This window comes from Tachysurus fulvidraco, chromosome 20, assembly GCF_022655615.1.
Source record: "Tachysurus fulvidraco isolate hzauxx_2018 chromosome 20, HZAU_PFXX_2.0, whole genome shotgun sequence".
Lineage (NCBI taxonomy): Eukaryota > Metazoa > Chordata > Actinopteri > Siluriformes > Bagridae > Tachysurus > Tachysurus fulvidraco.
The window spans coordinates 9643132-9670884 of record NC_062537.1 but is presented as its reverse complement, the minus strand read 5'-3'; the positions used below and the strand labels follow the sequence as shown (position 1 = coordinate 9670884).

The window sequence follows — 27753 nt, the reverse complement described above, 5'->3', positions numbered from 1 at the left end:
AAGTTACAGAGACCGCCAGATAAAGAAGTGCTTATTCGCTGCACTGCTTCACTTTTCAAATATTTGTGATTTAATGCAGCGTTAGAAAAAAATTACTATTGATTAACACTTAATAGCTATTCAGGCAATACATTCTTTTTATTGGGACGAATGATACTATAAAACACTGGAAGGACTTCTCAGAGACTTATGGAAATTCACATCTGTATACAAACTGTTGATCACAAAATATTAAGTACACTTAATTTCTGTTATATATAATCACACAAAGAAAAAAAAAAGTCAAGTAATTAAATAGTCTGGTTAAGTGCTGTAGTTTGGCATATAAATGCGAAAAAAAAGAAACCACTAAACAATTTAGTTTTTTAAAGCAAACACAATCTGATCACCATTTGTTGTAGCATGCTAGGAGAAAAAAGTTGCAAAATGTATATTCAGAATGCTGCACTTTTTATAGTAAACTGAAGACTCTCACAAGCCGTGAATAAACCTATAAAACTTAAACAGACATGTTAAGATCTTATTTAGTTTAATCAGTGAGTCTTTTATTCAAAGCAACTTAAATGTCTTATAGTCTAAGCTTTGCCTAGAAATAACAACTCTTGATTTATATTAAACTCGACACAAAAATCCTAATCCGAGGTCTGTTCGGACTTTTCCTTATAAATCTAATCCATTTAATACCAGGTTTTTATGTAGATGACGCAGCAAAACAACATGAATGGTTACAGCTTACATGCTCCCAGTATTCAGTTATAAGTGACTCTTGTGATGTGGAGATTTATTTCCTGGTGTTTATATGCTATGGTACAGTCTGAAACCACCGTGTGTGTACGTGGAGTCTAGTTGTGCTTGGTGACGACTAGGTTTCTCATCATGTCGAAGGAGTTTCCATCAGGTTGAACAGACACCAGACCCTGGTCTTGAGATCTCACCTGCAGAAAGCCGTGATCATCCAGTCCCACCACCTCAGCCTCAGGACCGTCCTCACTCCACAACCGTACCTTTGTCCCCCTGAATATGGCCGCCATCGTCAATAATTCGTCAATATTTATCACCTTTAAAACTGTTCTATAAGATAGACATGTTCAGGAGGAATAGTGAACTCACCCATGCACCCATCGTTTGTAGTAAATGGGTAGAACTGCCTCAGGGCCATATAGCTGAAAGTCAGAAATGAGCTGCTCTAGCAGAGTGACAGAGCGGCCGATGAGCTGTGCTGGGCTTAGAGGACTCAGCTTGCTCCCTCGCTCACGGTTATGCTGTACCACCAGGTCATTAATGCAGATGGTAGGGTTACTGTTGCTCACATTAAACCCACAACCTAGCAGACCGTGACAGACAGAGACACACAGAGAGGGGGAAGAGAATGTACAGAAGAGTGATGATGTTATACCGACAGGATGAGGATGGACGCATAAATCAAAAGAGTAAAGTTTATAAACCAACAGCACAGTCAAAACTGGACAGTCACTTCAACTCGAGTACAGAACATTGGATCCATCTGAGCGATAAATTAATAATAAAGTGTACAAAATGGCAGAAATATCTTATTAAAATAAAGAAATAATTGTGGTGAATGATTTTTGACAATGTTTTGCCAGCATGCACATCGTTGGCAATGATTATATATAAATCCAAATCATTTAGAATAAGATTACTTTCTTATTTAGAGATATTACCGATGAGGAGGTGAAAGGTGGATCCCATCATACTTGATGTGACCAGCACTCCCCCGAGCTTCATCAGGTTCCCATAGTAAATATCATTGGGCCACTTCACCCTCAGGTCAATGTCCTAAACAAAAGAATTGCATACATAAGCAGAAAGCGTAATGTGTCATTTTAGAAGTTTAGAAAATGATTTTTTTTTTTAAACCATTGTTCTGGATGCATCTTTCCCAGATTAATCACCGAGGTATTGTAGACATATCCTGGGTTTATTTCGATTACTGTAATATGTTAATTCAAGTACTGCATGTTATTCTTACCACATCCCATAATATTTCCTGCATGATGGGTGCACACACAAACAATCCTCTGTAACAAAACGTATAAGAGCTTGCAGCAGTGCACACACTTGCACACGTGCTGCAAAGGTTCCAAACATCCAATGCTCATGCGTGTTTCCAATCAAGTACTGACACAAACCCAGGTCCGTGTGTGTGGGGGCCAATGCAAGGCCTCAAGCCTTCTGCTGCAGTTGACTGTGACATTTCTGATTAGTAATCTAGACAGCAGCACCTGCTCGGGAGACCTTTCTGTGGGGCCGTATATTTCAGTGTGTGCATGTGTGTATGTGTGCGCGATAGCGTACCTCATATCCAGGCAGTGTACGTACAGACTCGACAACAGCTAGAGCAGCCAGGTGCTGCAGGAAGGGGATTCTCTGGCCAAGTCGGGATCTCACCTCTACCTGCAAGTGCAGCGTGAACATGGCGCAACCCAGCGGGCTCAACCACACGTTCCCCCCTCGCCCTGCAATACGGTCAAGAAACCTGTTACACGCACAGGTCAAAATACATGAACAAAGTGAGACTGAAAACGATAATATAGTGCTGTCTGTGGACACGTTACATGTGCATTAAGTTCTTGTATGTTCCAGATTTTAAGACTCTAGTGATTCCTTATATTATTACTGTATATAAATATAACCACAACTGTAAACAAGGACAGGCACTGTAATAATCACCATTTACAATATTTAACTAATATTAATGTGAATCAGTTCAGAAAAGTAAAGAAAAGAAAGAAATGAACAGAAAAGAAAATCAAATCATAATTTTTGAGGAACGATAATGCTAATATTTAATCATTAACAATTACATAAAGATAGCTGGAAAAAATGTCAGAAGTCTAAAAAATAACTCTAAAATTCAGACATTGGGGCAAAATTAAAATAACAAATCCATAGGAGCTGAAGAGGAACAGTGTAGTGTACCGATGTCTGACCTTTGCCCTTAGTCTGACGTGCTGCCACAGCAATTAACCCCATATCCTCTGGTAACTGCAACATCAATCTAAAATGAGAAATAAAACAGCATCCTTATATTAATAATACAAAATACGTCGATTAACTAATGAACTAAACTAGTCTCACATTATACTCTCTCATTTGAACTGAATTTCTCCAAGAAAGATTCTATGCAATTCCGCTCTCAGCTCTCGCTCTCTCATTCACTGTGTGTGTTGAAAGAAGAGCTGACAGCTCAGTGTTCCTGTGTTCTCTACCCACTGGACTTTAATTGAACTTTGACCCTCATCTCAAGGTTTCTAGCCCAGTGCTCCCATCAAATAACACCCCCACCAAAGTAAACAAGCGTCCACTTGACCCTGTGTCACTCACACACACACTTCCTCGGGCCACACAGCAAGGTGACACTCAGGTGTCAATCTCACTCTAATTGCTGAACAAACAGATAATTATTCTGCCAGATGCTGCAATGAATTAAACACAAAGTCAATACGGCGGAAACCTGCAAATTCAAAGTGTCTAATGAAACGATGTGGATCCGGCTTGTAAAAAAAAAAAAAAAAAAAAACTAAATCCTGGAAGATTGGAGGAATATTTTAGATAATTAAAAGAAAAGAAGAGTTTAGTTCTTGGGTCTATAGCACGGCACCATAGATATGCTGCTTAGAAGAGAAGATGCTGGTCCTTTCTTGGTTAATATCTATTAAACAGTAGCTTGAAGTGCATATTTAGTTAAGATAGATTCAGACACTATTTCCCTCTCAGGGATAAACATTAACCACCGCATATATGGGGAATTTAACCCTTTATTGCTTTTTGCGAAATTCAGGGTCTCCGTGGTTGCAAAAAAAAGAAAGAAAGAAAAAGAAGGTAAAGCCAACACCGTTAAACAGGGCAAACCGGATCGTTACGTTTAAAGCCGCTTTTCAAATTACTGGCCACGTTGTTCCGCATCATTATGCATCTCACCACACTGGGAGAATCATGTGAAGCACGCAGCACCACTATACACCAATGCAGATACCTGTACAAAGGCATAATGCTAGTCAGACACATTGTCAAAAGGTTTTAATAAATGCTAGAATCACTTTTACACATCTAACAAATATTGTGGAATATACGTAATGCATAAATAAAGAGTGGGGAAGAAAAACCTACATTTAAATGGCAACAACATTACCATTAACCGTGTGTGAAGCTGCTACCAAAGCCACACATTCTCTGTATAACAGATGGAAATGTGTCTTATTACAGGGTGGCTAGAGACAACACACACAGGAATCTGGAGGGAATCTTGGTGTGATCTGTCATTTACGGAAAATAAATTTACACAAGAGCTTAACCAGGGAGAGCCTCAATTTCCTTGGCCAAAGCCTGGAAGGCTGAGACACAGGGCAGTAATTCAGGGCTTTCTGATGCAAAGAGACAGTGTTACACAGACAGAGACTTGAAACTGCACTCCCATAATCCGATAAGTTCCCAGACCAAACAGTCCCAGTGAACAGGAGGCTTGCAGAACTCTATTAGAGCGAGTGATATCTTTATCTCCGCTGGATAAAAAGGAACACCGACAGTTGATAGAGCTACTCTGAGAAGAAATAACATTGAAACTACTTCAGGCTTGATAGGACCAAAATTACACCATGCGCTGCTCCGAAACTTCCACTTTCCTCATAAGCGATGGATCCAGATGTATAAAGGAAACACTCTGCTTTGGAACAAAATAATGTTACTGCTTACAGTAAATTGAGCGTTCGGTAATACTTATTTGAATAGCAAATGAATACTTAAATCACATTCTTGGAATTTTACTTCATAGTACCATTATGCTTAGCCGTCATTGCAGACAAATAGGTATTTATGAAAAATGCAGATTTAAAAGTGGCCAAGGCAGAAGGTGCAGGAAACCAAATGCTAATTTGTAGACTTAGGAATTTCTTCGCTCAAACTCACACTAATTAAAGTGGACATATTGTAAAAGCCCAACAGCCAAAAAACTTCCATCATGTGCCACCAGTACAAGGAAAAAGCAACAAAAACAAAGACGTGGGCGGCTGTAACATCAAAAAAAAAAAAAAAAAAAAGAAAGGAAAAGGGAAAAAAAAAACAACAAAAAAAAGAGTTGCTTTTGGCAAATGATCTGATTTCCAACTATCAATCGAGCTACACAAAAGGAATGTATGCTGGATTCACAACTTGCAAGTGACTTCAAGTACTGAAAAAGGGCCAAAGGATAATGCTGGAAAAAACAATATGGTGCTGTTTAACTGAATCCCCATCCTGGTTATTTGTTAAGAGATATAGAATTAGAGACAAAGAAAGACAGTCAGACAGAGACAAACCGATTTTTCCCATGTCTAGGAGTGGGTGTGTGGTGCAGGCAGTAGGATCCTGACCCCGAGGCGGTGTGTGCCGGTTAGGCGGTGGGGCCAAGCGCCATGGATAATTGAGAGCTTGCGCTGTTTGGCAGGACCACCAGAGAACCCCGAGCGCTGGATCGTGACGAGCGCCGCTGCTTTACAAATCAAGAGGCGACAAGGGTGCACGAGAGGCCCAGACGGCTCTCTGTGCTCCTTCAGCCAAGCAAAATGAACTTTTAATAAGAACATCAGCAGCTAACAGTGCGAGGAGAGCCAGGAGCGACCTCTCAGACTGCCGCCCCAGCGTACTTGTGCCAAAGACTAAATTAAGCACACCTAAGGGAGCGCATGATACGGCTCTGTATGTGTGTGTGTGTGGCCAGCTTTTCCTTTTGAATGAGTCAAAATTTCTCTTTTAATTGTTATAAAACATAAATGCAACAACATCACAGTTCTGATTTAAAGGCTTAAATGTCAGTGCAAAAAAAAAAGAAACATTTATATTTTTTTCCAGAAATTATTATAAATCGCAATTACTTAGACTTCTGAAAAATAATATAAATAAATTGAATAATATAAATAAATTGTAAGCACCACAAGTAGATCAAACTGAAGATGGAATGCAAGATGGGAGCTGAACAACAAAAATAAGACATTCAGAATAGGCTTTCTCTCTTGGCCTTTACACTCTCTTTCTCTGTCTTTGTCCAGTGGAAATCAGTCTTGACAGATTAGCATGCAAAGAGGCGTCAAATTAATTTCTGCTACACAAATATGAGATCAGGCTTGGATCAGCTCAAACAACTCCTAAACAGAATATTCTTACTGACTCAAAGAGGCACCTTCAATAAGAGCTGTGAGGCCGAGGGGTGTGTGTTTGTGTGTATGGGGCAGCGTGAGGGGTGTGAGGGGCTGAAGTGGGCAATCTATAATAAGCCAGAGCTCAAGTCTGTGAGCTTTGCAATACAGAGTCTAATGTATTCCTCCAAAGTTAATCTCATTTTAAAAGCATGTTCACCAAGGAGCTCAGAGGTCGGCCGAGACCGGGGAAGCTGAAAACACATTAGAAAAATTCCCAATAACAGCCACAAAGGAGAGCTGGAGGATGGAAAAAAGGCCCACAGTTAGCAATTAGAGATCGACAATGACCGAGTTTCACTGCAAATGCAGCCTATCAAATGCTGCCATTCCAGCAGGTCCATCACAGCCTCTTTGCATGAGACAAAAGGTGGACCAGACGTATCTCCAGAGGAGTACAGACACCAAAGACAAAAGGTCCAGAACTGACCTGACTCAATAGAAGAGAAGCAGCATGTCCAATTTGCTTCATAATTATGAATAAAGAAAGAACTAATTAATTAATTAGGTCCAGGAATGTCTTTATTTGCATCGCACTCAGTTCTTATTTTTCTGATGACTTGTGTAAATTGTGAATTTAATCTACTTTCTCAAAGGACCGTCACACTGCCTATAGAATGGAAAATATATACACATTTTCTGAAGTGATATGCAGAGGCTCTAATCATACATGAAATCACATGAAACAGTGGTTTTGTGAACCTTGCACCTGTGTCACAAGTGGTAAGACTCACCTTGATACCTCTGAGTGATGATAATAATAATAATAATAATAATAATAATAATAATAATAATAATAACAGTGATAATAATAATGATAATCATAATAATCATTATTATTATTTCTGGATGATGCATGACAGTGATATGAGAAACCAACCCACTTTAGCACACAGTGGAAAGGTGTCCACCTATGATGTCCACCAGCAGTTAGTCACCTTAGACAAGAAGTCCCTTGTGCCTAGTGTCCACCCCTCTGTGACAGACTAGCAGATATCTGGTCTGTTGATCACCGGATGTGATCCAGGTACAAAAGAGAACACAGAGTTTCTGCTACATGACCATGGGCCGGAGCCCTGGGTTTAACCACAAGGGCCATCTGGCCACCAACATTACAACTCGAGGTAGTTGCCAAAACATGCAGATCTCCCACTCTTTCTATTTGAGACTGAAGCTAGAGAAAATGTGAAGGATACTTGGATTCTGGCTTTTGGAAAGGCTCAGGTCTCTAAAAACATCTTGTTCTGTGGGAACCTATAAATAGGGGTAATGCAAATAATTTATGGCGTGAAATAAATTTGGCAAATATATAGAAGTATAGGGAACAGGATGACTTATGAATCAGGTTAGACCAAGAAAGTGCATTGAGCTTTGAACTGTGGTGTTGACTTGTTATATGCATCTCTGTCCAAAACAGAACAAACCTCTTGGATCAGAGTACCAACCTTGATGTGACTTTGGTGACATAAGACCTCAAGAATTTTGTGGGCTGACAGTGGAAGTGGAGTTTGAGAACTGGCTAAATAATATCACTTGGTCCTGTTGACAGTTGAAGCAATGATGCAATTATTAATAACAACGCTCAATCACTAACCCCCTGCCTTTAAAAACGCCATACTCCTAGAAATTGACTTTGGTGACTTTACTGGTTGTGCACTTGAGCTTATCATACTTTGACAGATTTAAGCTTTCATGACTGGCAAGAAAATCAACTCAGCCTTGCTAACAGTACTTAGCCACTTGCCTGCTAGCCTCAGAGGAAGGTGAGAGAAAGGAAACCAGACTCCAGTGCAATTATTCATGACCGTGGAGTTCAACTAACCAACAAGGCTCTTTGACATGCCCCAAATATCCATCCTTTTGACACATAAGCCTCTGGTCAGGACATGCTCTTAGGAGGGTGCCTACACAGGGAAACCAACCCTGTTGAGTCAAGTCAAGTCAAGCCAAGAAGCAGTCATTTCAACCGTATATAGCTGATGCAGTCAACAAAGTGAAATGAAACAACATTTCTCCAGAACCATGATGGTACAGAAATACAACACAAAGGTAAGAACTAAAGAGTAACTTATCTTAGCCACAAAGTGCAAAACCTAGTGCAAACAATGCAAGGTTAAGACAGTTCAGACAATGCAATACACAGAATATACAGAGCACCATTTTGGATTCCGATGGTCTGTTGCGGTGATTCAGATGGTCTGTATGCAGAAGAACAGACCAATAGTAGCTACACTCACAAACAATGAACTGAGTGAAGATATAAAATGTTAATGAAGTGGAAAAATCCAGTGAACATGGCTAAAGAGAATATGGCAGACTATAAAAGCCTATAACCAGCAGTGAAGGACATGCAAGAAAATAAAACAATGAGGGCGAAGATCTTTATGGAGAAGTTTATTCCAGCCTAGCAGTGACAAAATACGTGAAGTACTTCGGGTTCATCTGAGTCAAGGAGGACACAGGATAAATCCTGCTCAAATATTTTATACCGTTTTCCTCTTTGTAGTTCAAATGGGGTTTCACTTTAAATGTGAATTGAGTCTAAGAACTGAGTATCTCCCAAATGGCAATCTTGGTCACATATACTTTTGTCTTGGTATTGTTACAGGTGTTATCCCTCAAATGGTCAGGTGATGCTATCGTTTATATGATGATCACAGTCACATATACCCTTTGTTTAGTGATGTCCTTTATGTCCCGCTGCCGCTCCCATACTAACAACTGATCAGTACATGATGGGTGCATACAATCTGTAATTTCATGTGACCAATATGCACAAGGTGAGAAGAAAAAGGTGGCTGTTTGGCAGCAGTCTGAGTTGAAGTACAGGGTTATCAGTGAATGAGCAGCAACCAGGCCTCCTGAAAGGCAGATTTGTCTGGAAGTCCCTTCTGTCCTGGCATTGTAAAACTCCTGATTACAACACGCTCAGGACAAAGAAACACAAAAGGAGTGAAAGCGAGAGAACTCCTCAGAGGAGGGATAGCTTGCACTGCCTAGAGCACATCATGTGTGGGAGAATGCAGATCACAGGCTGCTGAGCCCAAAGGGTCACTTACACAGTGACTGGAGAGAGGGGGTGTGTGTGTGTGTGTGTGAGGGTCAAAGCACACACGGCCACCATCACAGAGAGATCAGGAAGGAGGACACACACACAAACAAAAGCAGGATTTGGCTAACCAGCCTAGCCTTACTCTTACTCTGTTAAAACTACTTTTAGAGTTTCACTTCTAATTAATAAGCCTAGACAAGGCTGTCCAATAGCAAGCCTCCGACCTGACAGGACCGAAGTGGTTATGTCCTTGCTGTAGATAGCGTGGCTGTCGTAAATGTTCAGAATACGCATTTACTCGTCTCCCACTGCTCTCTTTAGCTATACATCAAATTATATATGTTAGGTATCAACACAAATATTTCTGGGTTGCTAGCTTAATATCAACCACATACTGCTGTCTTGATCTGGAATTGAAAATTAAACAGAAAGAAAAAACAACATGCTGATTGTGCTTTAAAAGTGGATTTTCCTCACTTAACTAAAGCACATTAGTATTGATCAATGGCAGGCATAAACGTGATGATCAATAGAAGAGCTCTAATCTGTAAATGTGATTAATTGGAATAATCCTGTTTTCTGTTGAGTCACAACACATCTCAGAGCTGATCAATCAGAATTTTTCACCATTATTGGATCATCTCTCTCTCTCTCTCTCTCTCTGATTCGAAAAAGTTTAGTATGCAGAATGGCAAAAGTTTAGAATTGGCTGTAACTTTATGGATCATAAAATCACTTAAAATGAAAACTTCAATTTTATCACCATAACATATTAAAAAACATTTTTTAATTGTTTTTTGCACGACATATATAATAGCTGTTTGATTAATAAACTAGCACTTGTATAATTTTAGGCAATGCATGATGTAAGTCAGAATGGAAGGACCTATCAGTATGGGTCTCCTTTTCCTAGTCCAACCCTCTGCTCTACTCTGTAAAACTCTTGGACCATCTGGCATTGATGGAGGAATAAGAATATGAAATAAGGACTCATAGCATCTGCTTACAATTTTAGATAATTGGTCGTAGAGTCTGCAAGGTCAATTGGACCACTTTTGCTTTATGTACAAACCTGCTGCTTTAGTAACTGTGAACCTTTTCCTTCCCTCTCTTCCTCCCTCCCTCCCTCCCTCCCACCCTCCCACTCCTTACCCAGTGTTAGTGTTTTTCACAGGAAACGGAGTCTAATTCCGCACAGTGTCCGTTTGGATTTCGGATTCGCTGTTAAAACAAGCGCTGATTGCAGCAACGGGGGCCAACAGCAGTGCCTCAGTCTGCAATGTGCGTGCGTGGGGGCATGTGTGTGTTAATTACTCTCGGATATCAAGAAGAAGGTGTTTGACTGACCTACTTATGTGTTCACTTTTAAAATAGATGCAGCCGTTTGAGTAATATTGTATGATTAGCTCACAATCTACAGATTAATAACTAGAATAATAAAACGGTTGCAGAGGAAATTAAAAATGATTTCCTTCCATGTATTTATAATAGTTCAGGAAAAGGACACTTTAAAATGGCCTTCTGTGTGACCTCTGTAGCTTCATGTGAACTGAAAACATTTTCCATACATGATTGGAGAGAGTCAGTGTAGCAGAGAGCTTAAGGCACAAAATAATCACTGAGCAAATGCATATGTTGGTGTGTCTGTCTGAAAATTGACATGTATTAGCACGATGTGTGATTGCTCCCTTGTGCTTTACCAATAAACACTTCACACACTTAAATGCCATGAGCAGCTGTACTGGTCAGTGTTATACATAAGACTTTACCTGAATCCCCTGAGCATGTAATCTTACATGATTCACTGACAGCTGGGATGAGCAGGATTGCGAAAAATCATCATAATACTACGATACGATTTCATGACGCACAGTATGCATCAGAGATATTATACCATGAGGCCGAGCAGCTGTGCCTGACTAGGACATCTCTGATAAACCATATTCCTAACAAACAAGCAATGTGAACCCGGTTATATTAATAACAGAAACTCAGCTAGTGCTAAATCAAATGAGCCAAAGAGAAGAATCCATTAACATAGGTGTTAATAAGAGCAGGCAGCAAGCAGTGTTGTGCATACTAGGCCTGCTGGGAGATGCCTTTGCCCCATGGTCCATGGGGGCATTGGGATTCAGGCCCAGTTGTGACCTTGTGAGAACACTGGCCTGTCTCTCCCTCTATCTATTATTAGTCTGTTCTGGTCAAACAAAGCGCTAATACTCTGGCCAAACATACCGCTCCCCCTTTATCTCTCTTTCTCTCGTATCCACTCTCTCTCACACACACACACATCGTAACCCCCCCCCCCCCAAGTCACACAGGTTTCCCCCCTTTTAGTTCTGTTTTCAGTCAATATAAGCATCTTCTCCCATAGTATAGCGCTAAGCTTAGCTCAGCACTATACTCCGACCAAAACCCAGTACGGCCTTATTACTCAGTTCACTATAGACCTGTTAATCTGCAGAGAGAGAGAGAGAGAGAGAGTGAGTGACTGAAAGAGAGAGAGACTATTAACCTCCAGCTGGGAAAATTAATATTTTAATATTGAGCTCATATCATAATAAACTACAGGCAAAACTATTCTAACTTTACCATCTAATGCAAATACAGGAAAGTAAGTTTCCACCTACTGGAAATAAATAACCTTATAATAAAAGGACATGCTTATTAAAGCAAGCACACTCAATTATTAACATAATAAACCTGATGTATACATACTGAAAAAACAACAACACACTGGCAGTCTGTTGATAGGACTACCATATGTTCCATACACTTTCAGCCAGCTTTTTGGTTAGACCTAGTTTTGATAATTGATCTTTTTTGGATGTAGACTCGAACCACTCTGTATAACGTACAGAGCTTCGAGTGATGTTAAGAAAATTGATTTTGCAACAGGCTGCGTGCTGAACAAAAGCACATTCCCGACAGACTTTAAACAAGCTATAATTTGCAATTATATATTTACAAAGCTGAAGCAAAATGAACAAAGCTGATGAAGGAGGAAGAAAGTGACAACCCTCAGCACATTTACACAGTATATGTGGTAATTGGCTTATGAACTTCCACAGACCTGCTCTTTATCTTTGTAAAATACAAAAGGATACGACGCATGCTAAGGCATTTAGAGGATGTGATCTATAGAAGACTGAAGAGAGAATAATACTATTTTAATCAGACTGTAACAGAGGACATCTGGAAATTACTCTCATAATCAAGCAAGAGGGAAATCAAACTGTAGCCATGTTTCTTTTTTTCCTCCTCCACCTTGCTTTTTTTCACTAGCCTACAACCCTAATGACAACACTGTCACTTCCAATCACTTCAGCTGTGCTCCAGAATCCATTTTTCAAACTTTATGACAGCTCTAATGGCTCCCACCTGCGCCTGTGATCCAGCCTGTTGACTGGCGAGTTTGCCGTGTTAAGGGGAGCCGCAGACAAAGAGCTCCATTAGGCGCAGCCGGCCCTACTGCAGTGAGCTCACTCATGCATTAAATCAGTTCCAGCTCAAATCTTCAATTGACGCCCCTCTACCCCTAAATGTGGCAAGATGGACACCTCCCCCATCAGCCTCATCAGTGCCACAGCAGCCACCATTGGCAATGCCACCATTGTAAGCTCCAACATTAGGTGTTTAGGTATCCCAATTCAAAGTGGACTTTTAAGTCTAGGTATGAGAATGTATCATGGGCTAGGTGTTGTGCTTCAAGTACGTTTTAGTAATACAAGTTTTCCATGTTATAAAAAAGTAAAACTGGCTCTGGGTGCGGCGTAACCACAGCGCCGGACCACAGTCTAAGTTTTCCACTGCACAAATTAATTATTGGTTTAGACCTGCTCTGCGTCCAGTAAATGGCATAAATAGCTAAGAAAATGTGTACATATTTGTGGTACTTATTAACTGCTGACTGTTAGATCCTAGGTTAGGAAACTACAAGTGCTTCAGAAAAGTGAGAAAGCTTTAACGTAGGTCTTGCTTCTTTCAGTAAAGTAAAGCCATTGCTAACATTTCTCACCTTGCTTGACATTTTAAGTCATTTAAGGAAAAATGTCCAAATATAGTGTTCAAAAACTAAACCGGTAATGTAAATAGTCAGGTGAATAATCAGACTAATATCTTTAGTAATAATCAGAGAATAATCTCTTTATGTAGCTTATGTAACTCGCCGTATGGAGAGTTCCTTCAAGGAGTAAACATCCTGATTTAAAAAAAAAAAAAAAGGCCAAAATAAGAAAAGAGAAATGAGAGAAACCCACATGTGCACAAGGACAAGCTATTAAACAGCAAATCCCATTGACAGAATTAAAATCACTTGTACATACCCCTCTAGCAGGTCCATGGTGGTAGGTGTAACATCAGCGTAGAGCAGCGTGTGCCCCAGTCGCTGGCTCTGCAGGTGCTGCATGTATATCTCCATACTGAAATGCTCAGAGAGGAATTCTGGGGCCTCGGTGTGCAGTGCCAGCTCTCCGTCACCTAACTCGCTCGGCTCCTCTTGGCCCCATATCACCCTTAGGCTGGTCTTCTGAGCATGCACAGTGCCTTTGCCATCCACATGCTCTCTCAACCAGCACACAAATGCATTCTTCAGCTTCTACACAAGAAACACATACAATACTTAATGATAGGTTTATGACTGCAAATGCCTCAGTTCTTCACGTCAACAGAATAGACTTCATGTTAAAACTAGATTAAATTTTCTGGTTGCACAATTGCAACGTTTTGTCCATACGGTAACCATGCACATTTATATAAGGAAATTATTTATAATCGCACACTCCAAGGTCAAACACTGATGTATAAGGAGTACGTGTTCTATTTAAGGCAGGTTTCTCCCAAGGTTTCTTCCTCATACTATCTCAGGAAGTTTTTCCTCATCACTGTTAGCTCTGGCTTGCTCCTTGGGAACTTATACATTTTAAATTGAGATATTTCTGCAAAGCTGCTTGGTGTCCATGCCCAAAGTACTATACAGATTCTAATTAAATCAGAACAAATCCTAATAGGTCACACCAATCATTTATTAGTTTGTATATGTCTCTGTCACTATTACACAATTTTAATTCGAAGACATTATCAACATTCCTACAGCATGCTGCTGAGCACCAAAGCCACTGGTAGCGCTAATTAAAACACTGGTACATGTATACTGCAGGAATAAAAGTCTAAAGAGTTCAATTAACTGACGATCAGTTAAATAACACACTAATAGAACTTCAGTTGTGATAGATAATGTCATTGAACTACACTGAACTGTGCATTTTACTGGCTGTTGCTTCAAAACCAAAGTGATCATCATTACTGCATATGACCTGCTGGACATACAGCCAAATAATCAGGGTCTTTAAGCGATCAAGACACATGGATAACCAGTTAGCAAGAAGATTGGCTTCATTACAAGGCTTTTCCCTGAACAGACTAGTTTGCTTGCTACTCCCTGATCAAACTCAATTAATCAGTAATCAGGCCACACACTTCAGCTGCTTCAGTGGATTTTCCCAAGACATTCTCTCATATTTTTTGAAGAATGCATAAAATAAACACAGGCTCATCCAGTGGGAATGTGCTCTTAGTCAAAAAAGAGGCTTCATTGAAACCCTTTTGTAAGCATGTGATTAACTGTGGTTAAAGGTCTCACTGTATTGGGGACACGGAAACGGTGATGTATTTTGTTAAGCATGTGGAAGCATATTAATACAGAATTGACAGACTCACCAAACCTGCACAGTTGGAAGATGGGAACAATATCTTCAATTGTAGTTATAGTGAGCCTGTGGTCATTGTAGCTTTAGATTTTTGTTCTTGGCTAACGCTTGAGGTCTTGACCTGTTGCGTGTTCTGAGATGACTTTCTGCTCACCACAGTTGTGAAGAGTTTTTTTTGTGCTTATTTGATTTACTGTAGTCTTCCTTTCAGCTCGAACCAGCCTAGCCATTCTCCTCTGATCTCTCATCGAGAAGAAATTTCTGTCTGCACATCTTCAGCTCTTTGGATGCTTTTTGTTTTTACATCATTCTGTATCTACTGTCTAGACTGCTGTGCATGCAGTTTCTGAAATAATCAGATCAGTCTGCCTGCATGAACAACCATACCATGATCAAAGTCCCTGAAATCCTGCCCCATTTGTATACATGATGTATATATTAACTCAAACACTAACCGGCATCTGCATAATTTCAGGCATTGTGCAGCTGCATCATTAATGCCTGAGTGGATAAACAGGTGTACAGGTTAATAATGATTAAATTTAACTAACGTACATATACATTATATATATATATATATATATATATATATATATATATATATATATATATATATATATACACACACACATACATATATATATATATATATATATACATATATGTATATATGTATATGTATATGTATATATATATATATATATATATATATATGTGTGTGTGTGTGTGCGTGTGTGTGTGTGTATAATATAATATATACACCAATCACCCATAACACCACGTGCCTAATATTGTGTGGGCCCCTTGTGTCACCATAACAGCTCTGACCCATCAAGGGACGTATTCCAAAAGATCTCTGAAGGTGTGTTGTGGTATCTGGCACCAAGACATTACAGGTGAATCTTTTAAGTGCTCTAAGTTGTGAGGTAGTGATTCCATAGATTGGATAGGACCTAAGGTTTCCCAGCAGAACGTTACCTAGAGCATCACTGTTTCTGTTGGCTTGCCTACTTACCTTAGAGCATCATGGTGAGATTTCTTAACCAGGTAATTGGGTAATTTATGCACACACACACACACACACACACACACACACACACACACACACACACAGACAAACACACACACAGAGACAAACACACACTTACACGATGCAAAACCATGATTCATAATATCATGCCACTGTCTTCTATTGCACCATTATCCAGTTCTGATAGTTTGACATTTCGTGCATGTGTATGTCAAAGTAGATTTTAAATAATATTCACCTGAAATAATCCAAACAACAGCTAAATTCATGCAATGTCCATATCTGTCAGATGCATAAACATATGAGGTTGTACCTGCCACAGTCAACTGATCCAGTGGATCTAACTAGATTATAAAGTAACCTCAGACACAGAAGTAAACATCTCATCAGTAATCATATTAAGAGCTCCAGAAAAAAAAAACAAAAAAAAAAAACATGCATTCTGACAAACTTGGACTAGACTAGAGGGCATTTCTTCGAACCAAAGCATAGCTTGCAGACATCTGGTGCTAGAGTCTGAGAAGAGATAATGCTGTAATTATTGGGTTTAGAAATGAGTGAGCACATTGATGTTTAATCAATTAGAATGGCTTATCGGCACGTCTTGATTATGTTGACTGTAAGGAGGTAGGGATAACGGGGGGCTCTGTGGGCCTGTTAACACAGATGCTAAAGGGGTTCCAGCACTGCACTGAATGTGGGTTTGCATTGACACAGACACATCAGAACAACAAGGGGGCCCTGAATGTGGCTAATCCCCTCCCCCACAGAAACACACGCACAGCTCTCAGCCAAAATGGACCGCTAATACACAGAGAATAAAGAACTGACCTGGGCAGCATTTTAATTATGTACACTATTCAAGTAGTGATATGTACTTTGGGTGGTCCTGCTCAGGCCTTATTTCACTAATACTGAAGCATTAAGATTCTGTAGATAAAAAAAAATCATAAAGGCGAGGTAAGACAAAGTGAGACATTTAAAAACATTGAGAAGAGAAAGCATGCAATATATAAAACATGCGGTGAAAGAAAAGGGAGGTAATGAGAGAAGGTGAGTGAGGAGTGTGAGTAAAAAAAGTTCTGCACTAGCGTGTGTGCTTGGTACAGTTGAGAGCTGTGAGAGCCGAAGCCCCGACTGTCTTCTCGCTCGGTCTTCGCACCAGAGCAAGGTGCACAGAATGCGCTCTATTCCTCCTCCAATGAGCAACGGCTCCCGTCTGGAAGCAATCACCTTTTTTATCAGAAGCATGCTTGTTGTAACAGAGTGGTTGGGACAGGGGTGAAATGTCACACTCGAACCCAAACAAACCCCAACAAAATACTAAAATAAGAAAGTGTTACGTTCTCAGAAATTCTATTCGGAGAGGCTGGCCGAGGCCAAGAGGACGGATAAATGACTAACTTGTCAGGAATCACTCAAACATCACATTGTAAATGATCTCAGAACAGACCGCAGGAAAACCGAACGTAGCTCACATGTCCAAGGTTCAGTCAAGACCTGTGTCCAAGGTTCAGTAAGCTGAAGCAGCTCTCAGCAGAACAAGGTTTCCAAATAAAATGTGAAAAAAATACTAAAGAGTGACTTGGTCTTGAGAAGTCGTTAAAAGTCTGGAAAATATCCTTAATTATTAAAATTACATAATTTTACAGAAATTATAGAAAGATGGAATTTGGCCTAGAGTCTGTTTAGCTCTATTTTTATAAAAATGACATAATTAATAGTTCTTTCCTACCAGAAAATATGGCACATTACCCATAATCCCTCCATATTAATAGTCAATTCCCTACAAACAGTGACATACTCAGCTACCTGTGTGGAATTCAGTCACTATTCTTGTTCGAGAGCCGAGCCAGTATGTAGGAGTAAAGTTAAAAATAGTGCAGATCACCAAGCACAGTGGAACTGATGTCCTGTTTAATGTCTCTGACTTGAGTCACTTTTCTAATGGAACAAAAATCTTTTTTTGTACAAAAAAAAAAAGCAAAAAGTTTTTTTAATCCAATTTTCTGAGAGATTTAATACACAATCTCAAACCTGATTTTATATTCAATTAAAAAATAAAAAAATAAAATAATGATGTATCTCCTATGATAACATTGAGAGAATTTTTCTACTGTTAGTTGAGAAGAGCTGTAAAAGGACCTTCTGTGTCTAAGAAAAAGTTTCATGGTCCCACGCTGCCACATAGTGGCCAATTCTATGCATTTCTCATTAAACACTCATTTAATCTAGTTTTAACAGAAATTCTTTAGGGGTTTCGATCTATTTGCATTTTCAGAACTTGTTCCAATGTTTTAAACTAAGATTTACCTACAGCTTGATAATGAAAAACATTGAACTGTAAACATGCCTTTTACACTTTAACATACTTTCCCTGACTTTACCCAGGGAATCATGGATAATAATACAGTCAGTTCACTATTGATGAACCACAGACCATCGGTATTCAATCTTTACTGCTGAGACCAAATGACCTTACAGTGATTACAATTTAACACAGAAATGTATTTAGCAATCTATTCTGTCTGATCCAAAACACTAGCGACATACATATACAAACTGCTGCAGTGACCAAGGTGTAAAACTATCATGTATACTATAAAACTGCCAAAGACAACACGGCAATGTAATTCTTAAACATGAGTCTCAGTGAGAAAGGAGACAAATTCCACATGTGGGAAACATTTCTGCTCTTTATGCATGTAAATGCCTTGCAAACACCAGCAAACCATCTTTCTGTCCTTAAATTAAAATAATTCATACATGAGTGGGTAAGAAAAAAAAAGGAGCCTAAGGACATTCATGATGAAGCAATAACCCTCTGCTTAAGTTCAAATCCTGCATAGCCTTGTGGCATTCACAGAATCAAAACAGGCTCTTCACTTTCCAGAATTATTGGCACCCCTCAGATCAACTGTGTGTGTTGAGGGGTGGGGAAATTAAGTTCTGTACATTATATGAATACGTTCTCTAAAATGATTTTCATAAGAACATTTAAATTATAACATTTTCTCTAAGCTTTAGTGCCTATTATTTGTTCTGTGTTTGCAAACAGTACGGCTCAGATGCTAACACACCGATCAAACCTTAAATTATTTATTTAGGCAAATTACTTATTTACTTATTAGTTAAAATACTGTTTATTTAAGTAAATGTAAAAGTATTTCCCTGCCTCTTGAAACACAAGAATTTCACAGCAACAAGGCTGAATAATAATAAACACAACCTCTGTGCTTTTAATTTGTAAATCAATTTGCAAACCATAATAACTTTTCTCTTCATTCAGTTAAAATTTTATTTCTCGCCAAAGCTGTAGTTGCAATTCCGGCTCTGCTGGGACAAAAGGAATACTATTAGCTGGATATTTCTGATTTGTGGAAATCTGGAGTGGATACTTGATGTGCTCTTCTTATTGTTGGACATTTCACACTCCACACATTACTACAAAATGGCATAGAATAATACTTATATGTGCGATTTGGAATGCACTTAAAGGTCACTTCTCTGTCTAATCACTTTAAAGTAGTGCTTCTCTGTCTTGCTTCTGGCTCCACCATAGACTGTATGTTCTTTTAACTTCTCTCTGATCTTCCATGCTTGAATAATCGGCACATAATTATAATGCACTTCATTCATTCATCCATCTTCATTAAGCAATAGGGAGCTGGCTGGAACCAGTAAATCACAGTGCATGCCACACACACGTACCCTATCACACTTCTCATACACACACCCCACCCCCATGCCAGTACAACAACCCCCCCCCCTCCATATACCTCAAAACCCCTCCCCTGCCCTCCCTCCCTCCCTCCTGCAGCATATCATCTCTCCTCAACAACTTCTGTCCTTCCACCACAGACCTCTTTCCCCACCCCTAACAGGCCATCTCCCAGCCCGTCTGTGTCTCCAATCAACATCATGTGAGAAGAGAGTTCAGTTGATTTCACCCTAGTAATGCTGCAGGCCACGAAGGACTCCCGAGGGTACTAACCTCAGCCTGAGCATAATGGCCGTACCTGCCCTGTGTAAAACATGCCTGGTTCCACCAAGCACAGTGACTACAGTCCAGTGGCTCTGACCTCACATGTCATGAAGTCACTGGAGAGGCTGATCCTGAAACACCTAAGAAAACAGTTAAACCATTTCTGGACCCCTTGCAGTTCGCTTATCAGCCCAGAACTGGAGTAGAGGATGTGGTCATCTTCCTGCTGAACAGAGTTTACACCAACCTTGAGAAGGCAGGCAACACTGTGGGAGTTTTTTTTTTTTTTTACTTCTCCAGTGCTTTCGACTTGCAATGCTCAGCTATAATCTACTGGACGCGTGTGTGGATGCTCCTCTGGTGACCTGGATTATCAACTACCTCACAGGTCGACCACAGTATGTGAGGCTGCAGAACACCGTCTCAGACATCATAGTGAGCAGCACAGGGGCCCCTCAGGGGCCAGTCTTGTCTCCCTTTCAGATCACACTCTACACTGAAGTCTACACACTATCAGACTTCAGACACTGCACACAGTCATGCCATCTGCAGAAGTTTCCCAATGACTCTGCTCTAATAGGCTGTATTATAGGCTGAGAGGTCAAAAGGCTGAGAATAGGATTGAGTCCAGCTTTGTGCAGTGGTGCAGACAAAATCACCTGCAACTCAACATCACAAAGACAAAGAGCTGGTGGTGGATTTTAGGAACCCCTCACACAAGCACACACACACCCTCACAAGCCCACACACACACACTCACACACAAGGGCAAGCACACACAATTGTAGAGTATTTTGAATATCAGTCTGTGTGTTGAGACAGGAAACTGAAGAGGAAAAGAATTTGAAAAACCACTAGGTTAAACTTAAGGTTTTTAGTTGTGTGTTTGTCTGTGCATGAGAACATACTGAGGACAGCTTACTGCACAACAAACATTTCTATTAGCTGGTATAAACCTTGATATGAAGTGTTCATGAAAATTGTGAAGTTGGATATTATGCTGTGGAAATCTTAGAGATCTCTGGATCATGTAACAATAGCAATGCGTTAATAAACCATTATTTGTGTGTGTTTGTGTATGTGTGAGAGAGAGTCTACATGTGTACATACCGTCTGTGTAGAAAGCAGGTAAATGGGGCTTGGTTGAGGCACCTGCTTCAGTTCACAACTAAGGCCTAAAGAGGTGAGGATTTCTGTCAGGACCTCATAGCGCTTCGCATTACTCATCTTTAGCTCTGAGAAGCCTCTACTGTCCTGTACATTTTCAGAGTCTGGAGCTGACTCCAAATGCACCTAGCAAAAAGAGAAAGAAAGAAAGAAAGAAAGAAAGAAAGAAAGAGAGAGAGACCAAAAAGGATTAACTACTAAATCAAACAACCCCGATTCCACCCATTTCGACCAAGAGTGTTTTTCTTTACCTGACACAGTACAGCTTCTCCACCATCGTCACCATGAGTGACTCTGACAATAACCATGTCCTTCTTGTCTTCGTCCTTGGTGCTCAGCTGTCCCCACAACTCCACCTCACCACTGCTAGCATCATGCGGTTCACGTATATAAACTTTCCCACTGGCTAACACGCTTAGCTGTACCTCCGTGCTATCAGATTTAGTGAAATTCATGCTGCAGATTTGGCCTCGTTGCTCCTCCCGAGAATGTAGCCTGAGCCCGGCTGGGCACAGCGAACAAGACAGACCCAGGACTTTACCACCCTGGCCTAAGAATGTCAGAAAGCGCAACTGCAGCTCAGGTGTGAGTGTTTCTTCTGTGACCACCACCAAGAGCAGTGTGTTTTCTAGCCACGGCTCTTCAAGTGCCTGCTGCAGCCGCAGGGGGTAAATAGCATAGCGGTCAGTGTCGATGCATTCAGCCAGAAGTGAGTGTACACGTCTGTAGCGCTCCTCACAGCCATCTGTGTACACAAGCACATTGGGAGGTTTGCTGTTTGTATTGTCAAACCTTCTCCAGGCTGAGACACCCTCGCTTTCTTCCTCCTCTACGTCAGTATCCGTGTAATCATCAGGCAGGTCTGGGATATTCTCGACCGAGGCATATTTCACTGATTGGATGGTGCTGTTCTCCAGCTCCAGGCATTCGTGGCAGCTGGAGAGGTGCAAATGGTGGCCATCCATGTGATTGTGTTCAGTCTTATGCTCTGGTTCCACCTGCTGGCCGTACAATGCTCCACATGTGCTGTTCTCAGGTCCCTTTTCAATGTTTTCACCCCCCTTTTCACACAGAAAAGCCAAGGATGAAACAGTGTCTTTTGTAGTGCTGAGAATTGGGTCAGGCTTTTTCTCCAGGCCTAACTGCTGCTTCTCAAGGAGTTCTTTCAGTGCAGATTCCCTGAGCAACACCGCTACACAGGACACAATAAAGAGAATTAGAATCAAGAAAACAAGACAGCGATCAAGAAAACATCTGCAGAGACAAGAATCAACTATTCAGAACTCAAATATCTATAAGATCTTGTGTAATGTAAAATTACACATCTGATCAAAATGAAGCATTTTTCTACTAACAAACTATTTTTTCAGGAATGAGGCCATTTTCCATTTGCAGTCGATCTTCCAAGAACGCCACTCCAAGAGTGCTGAAGTTGTCCAAGCTCGCTTCAGCCACAGCCTTGTAGGGCTGTCCTGGGCTGAAAGCCAGAGGAAGGCAATAGTCGGACCAATTCAGTGCCTGCGTACAACACAATTATGGATGCATTACAAGTACATGTACATTATTAAGTATACAGCCATCAGCCTGCTGCATTCACGATGAAATAAAGAAGTTGGATAAAGACTTCTTGCACTTTCCTGGATTAAAAAATGCCCTTCAATGATTAGTGAACTCTTGAATTATGTTCTGCAGCCCTGTGTCAAACCTTTATGTGATTTATCTGAACATGTCCTGTCTGTTTGCATTCAAAATTCAAGATTCTGATTTTGTCCACAGATAGCAAAATATGTTAGGTGACATATGTCTAATTTATGTAATTGTCAAGGGTGTGCTTAAGAATCTGGCAGCTCAGGCTCATTCATAACTGGTATTAAAATATCATCTGATTAGAGCTGGACAGACGTGAACTCCTGGCATTTTACCATCTCGTGGTATCAACACGTGTTCAGTGATCACTACTGATAAGAGCAGGGACATGACAGTCAGACAGACAGTCCTTTTTTGTCGGCAAGGCAAACGGAATGAGGCTGTATTGTCTAATATCCCTTTCAAAAGCGGATTAATTGATTAGATCACACATTTGAGTCTATTCACAACTGATATCCCTAGAGTGTTAATACAGGATTTGTATTGTAAGAATTTTGTGTGTGTGCGTAGTTATGTGTGAGCATTTAAATACCATATAATATTATATACCTTCTTGTTTGGTGTTGGACGTGTGTATACAGCTTTCTGTTTTGTTGTAGCTTCTATAATAAAAGCGATGTTCTCTAGTTTTGGAGCATTAACTAAAGAAGAGCCGAGCAACAATGTCCACTTGCTCAGATCATCACATGCCTATGTAGAACAAAACAAACAAACAAAACAAACATTACATGCAGTTACACAGAAACAAAACACTGCCACGCGGTTATTCGGCCCCATTAGTGAACTCATAGTGAATGTAAAGGTGCATGAGACTCACCTGAGGTTCTGTGATGTAAATAACCTTGTTTCCCAGCTGAAGGAAGACTGTGTCCTCGGATGAGGTGAAGCTACTGAAGCTCTGCACGCAGAAACATAAACTGCTCCGGTTTGAGCGAAGCCTAAACAAAACATTCCGAATGACCCCGGTGTAGCATTTCTGAAAACGCACCCAGAGGTAAAGGTAACATAGCGTTATTAGCATGTTGGCTACATAAACATTACCGTTAAGGAGCCTGTAAGGCTTTTTTTTTTTTCCAACGGTCAAAAACTTGCCATAATATTCGCTTCCGTGTTGTCAGGACTAAGCCCCGCCTTTTCCGTTCGTCATATCCTCGTGGCTGATTATGGCCCATAGATATCTATGATTATGGCCATTATTTTTTGTTTGTTTATGAGGAAAGTAAAATGGAAAAATGTCATATTTTTATTATAAATCTTTTTATATATCCATAAATATAAGTGGTCTGAAAAAAAAAAACATTATCCGTTTTAAGCTGGAAATGAAAACTTATTATGAAACTTTAAAAGGATTTTCAAGCCGAAATGTTATCAAAACTGTGGACTTTTACAAGGCTGTAAATTCCTTTTTTCCTAAAATAATAATTGTATTGTTCGATTCCCATTCTTTGTATTTTCCTTTTTCTTTTCTTTCATGTTACTATTTTATTTTGAATATTATGGCATTGTATTTTGTCATCTGTAATCATTTGTTATTGAAACAATAAAAAATAATTAAATAAATAAATAAGTGAACGAAAAGAAATGATGGTCATTAAGCACAGACGTACCTGTCAACCTAAAAACTATTACAAACCACATTGAGTCTCTAAAAATGTTTTTTTATCTCTAATCATTGATTAAAAAATTAGTCTCTATAAAATTAAAAAGCAACAAATAAATAGAAACGCGCATGCGTGGTTGTGTGCGCGCGTGAGACTATAACGCAAGCTCAGGCACAGCACTAAACGTGTAAAATGTCCAAGTGATGTTATTTTCATTAACAACTTAATAATGCATTGTTTAAAAAAAGATGTGTATTATGCCGTTATTGTTTTTATCTCATTATTTCTACTATGAAATGAATGGATTTTGGACACAAAAATAATAAATAATAATCCCCACAATCAATGGAGATTCAGAACATCAAGACTTTAAATACTTTATTTATATTATTTAATAATGTGAAAATCTATTAATCGATATTTAAAATAACAGCATTGTCTCTTTTAATTAAGAACGATCAGACATTTACAGTTAAATAATAGACAGACAGATAGATAGATAGATAGATAGATAGATAGATAGATAGATAGATAGATAGATAGATAGATAGATAGATTCTTTATTGTCATCACACAGAGTACAACGAAATTAAGTGTCTCTCCTTATGGTGTTTAAAAAATGAGTATAGCAAAAAAATATGGATTAAAAAATAAATACAAAAATTGAACTACGTGATCAATTGGGTTTATTCAACTGTAAAGCAATAGCCAAAGTTTAAGCACCTTTGCAGATGTGTGGTTTAATCTACAATAAAATATGGCATAATTTAATACAGGGTTTATTATGCTCATTGCTCGTGTGTGTTTGGCTCGTGCTGTCCCACCCTGTGAGTGTGACGTCACTATTCGCCCCGCCCCCTCCTGCTGGAGCCTTTATAAAGTCCAGGGTCTCTGCTCTGTTACAGCAGTCTGTCATTGATAGGAAAGATGCTTCCTCCTGGTGTAGCTGCAAAAATCTCACCTGTATGTCATACACAAGCCAACAGATGCCATTCGATAGGACTCGGTGCACAGCTCACTGGGTATAACTCATTAGTTGTCTGTCATTTTTTGCTTTTTGTTTGTTTGCCTTTATTTTTGCTGAACTTTTTGCTTTCTTTTTACAGATGTCCTGTAATATGGAGACCATGGACTCCCTCTGTGTCAGACAGTCATTCTAAAAAAGTAAATAAAAAAGTCTCTTTATTGTTTAGAAATCATATTGTATATAGGAGTCGAAGATTTCTCAGCTCTACAATGCTTTATTATTTTTTTGTTATAGAAAGCTATTGGATCCAAGAAAGTGTCTGACATGCAAGGCTTTCATCACCCAGTGAGGTTTGTTTTAACTTTTGTGTACCTAAAAAATTATATACCCCCAAAAATATCATGTAAATAATGTTTTAAGCTTCACCTAACAGGCTGTTCATGCCAAGATCTAAAATCCACGAGTATTTGTCTCACCTGGGGAAGAAAGTTCTTGCCAGCTTTCCTGTTCAAGCCACTCTACACTTCTATAATGATGACTCCAGCTCTGAAGAGGAGGATGACGATGAAGATGAAACCGAGACCGAGTTTTGGGTTCCAGTAAAAAGAGCCACATAAAGAAAGGATGCTTGATTCATGGACTGTAGTTGATGATATTTGACAGAGCTTCAAACAGCCACTGGTTAGTGATCATTATTTTTTTTTGTGATTCTACTTACCAGCCAGAATTTACGCTTGACCTGAAGAATGGGCTTTGGAGAGCTGGATGCTGTTTATCCACATACACTAAACTGCATTTTCAGTGAAACATCTGTGGAATAAGGACTATTTATTATGCAATTGAAAAATCCAAGTCTAGGAAATGTAACCTGGAGTAAACACAGCTGGGTTGTATTGAGTTGTATAGCTGTACTGTTTGCTGGATTTGGTGGTGGAGATCTTTACTCCTGTTGAGGAAAAGGTGCTGTTTTGGAAACAAACTTATGAAAGAACAGGTGATCATGGTAGCCAGTCTCAGGAAGCAGGAACGGTGCGTGGATACACAGCGGAACTGAGACACGATGCCACGAGTTTACTCAAATAAAGCATAAACACACCTTTAACCTAAGCTAGTGTCAAACCTACTCCATCATATTCTCCTTCCTCTGGAGTGCAGAGGAGACTCAAAATGCAGCCTGGTTCAAATTCAAGCACATGGAATTCTGTACAGTGAATGGTATATATTATATTTAATATCACATATTGCATTTTCATTAAATTTGATAAATGTGTGTTTTACTATCCTCTTAAACATTTATGGGATTTGTAATTTTTTATTATGTATGCAACGAATAAAGATTTAATTTAAAAAATGTAAATGTTTTGTCTATTTCATGTTGTATCGTCATACATACGACAAACATTACAAACCATCTTAATAATGTAAACCATCTTAGTAACGTAATGTACACAATGTAAGAAGAAAATCTTTTGCAATTTTGGATATGAAATAGTTATTGTTTATACCGTTAAAAAGTATGAAAATCTGAAAAATATGATCTAACATGAAATTAAACAAATTATTTCCATAATCACCTAAATATTGCATTATAAAGCTAGTTCAATGCGACAAACTTGACCATAATACAGTTAAAAAAATACTGCGATACAGTTGAGTGCCAAAGTTTGATTGTAAAAGACACTGTAAGCTGTTTACAGGAAATCACAGGTCTGAACTCCTACTCTGTGACAGCTGATACAGCTGAGTACAAACATTTACACTACCCTTATATAACTTGGGACGCTCCATGTTTCTTCACTAACTAACATGTTCAAAAAAGGAGGTTTAGATATTATATAGAAACGGTCTAAAATGTGATTTAAAAGCTATCAGACCATTTGGTGTTTTTGGTTTGTTCCATGTCTAGATTTATGTCGCATTGAAATAAATAAATTGGAGTGTACCAGAAATTTTTTGAGCCTGCTAGTAAATATAACTGCAGACACAGTCAGTCATTCAAATATTTGGGCTATGTTGTAATGCGTTTTTTGTTTCCTTACTTAAAATAAACATACTATGTGAGCTTTCCCACCAACCAGAACCCATAGAGGAGTGTAAGCTAACGCATCAAACTATCCCATACTGTGTAAACTTTAGAGACTGTTGTGTGTGTGAAATTCCCCTCAGCAGTATTTATAACATTTAAACCATCCCATCTGGTACCAATGTCCATCAATTCAATTCACTGTATTTGTAAAGCTCTTTTAATAATTCACATCATCTCCAAGCAGCTTTACACAAGCAGTAAAGTTAAAAATGAAATTACTATTTCTTTCTCACATCTATACCTAATGAGCAAGCCTGCAGTGACAGTGGCAGGGAAAAACTCCCTGAGATTATATGATGAAAATCACATCAAAAATCAC

General features: G+C 39.4%; 2 protein-coding genes across 3 annotated transcripts; one reads left to right on the top strand and one right to left on the bottom strand.

Moving 5' to 3' along the window:
- Positions 1–119: 119 nt before the first annotated feature.
- On the bottom strand, positions 120–23982 carry hlcs (holocarboxylase synthetase (biotin-(proprionyl-CoA-carboxylase (ATP-hydrolysing)) ligase)). Of its 2 annotated transcripts, XM_027151414.2 has the most exons (12): positions 23873–23982; positions 23598–23756; positions 23330–23470; positions 22489–22651; positions 21385–22325; positions 21077–21259; positions 13569–13840; positions 2952–3019; positions 2317–2477; positions 1683–1797; positions 1111–1324; positions 120–1014 (listed from the first exon to the last, which is right to left on the bottom strand). In XM_027151414.2, the coding sequence occupies exons 1-12, from the start codon at positions 23873–23875 to the stop codon at positions 843–845; spliced, it is 2592 nt and encodes an 863-aa protein (XP_027007215.2). In that variant the 5' UTR covers positions 23876–23982; the 3' UTR covers positions 120–842. The 2 variants fall into 2 exon arrangements, with proteins under 2 accessions (XP_027007215.2, XP_027007207.2); XM_027151406.2 differs by lacking the exon at positions 23873–23982 and having other exon boundaries at positions 23598–23866.
- Positions 23983–25255: 1273 nt separating this feature from the next.
- On the top strand, positions 25256–26705 carry ripply3 (ripply transcriptional repressor 3). Its single transcript, XM_027149765.2, has 4 exons — positions 25256–25403; positions 25488–25545; positions 25643–25698; positions 25782–26705. Exons 1-4 carry the CDS (start codon positions 25309–25311, stop codon positions 25963–25965), a joined length of 393 nt encoding a protein of 130 aa, XP_027005566.2. The 5' UTR covers positions 25256–25308; the 3' UTR covers positions 25966–26705.
- The last annotated feature ends 1048 nt before the right edge of the window (positions 26706–27753 follow it).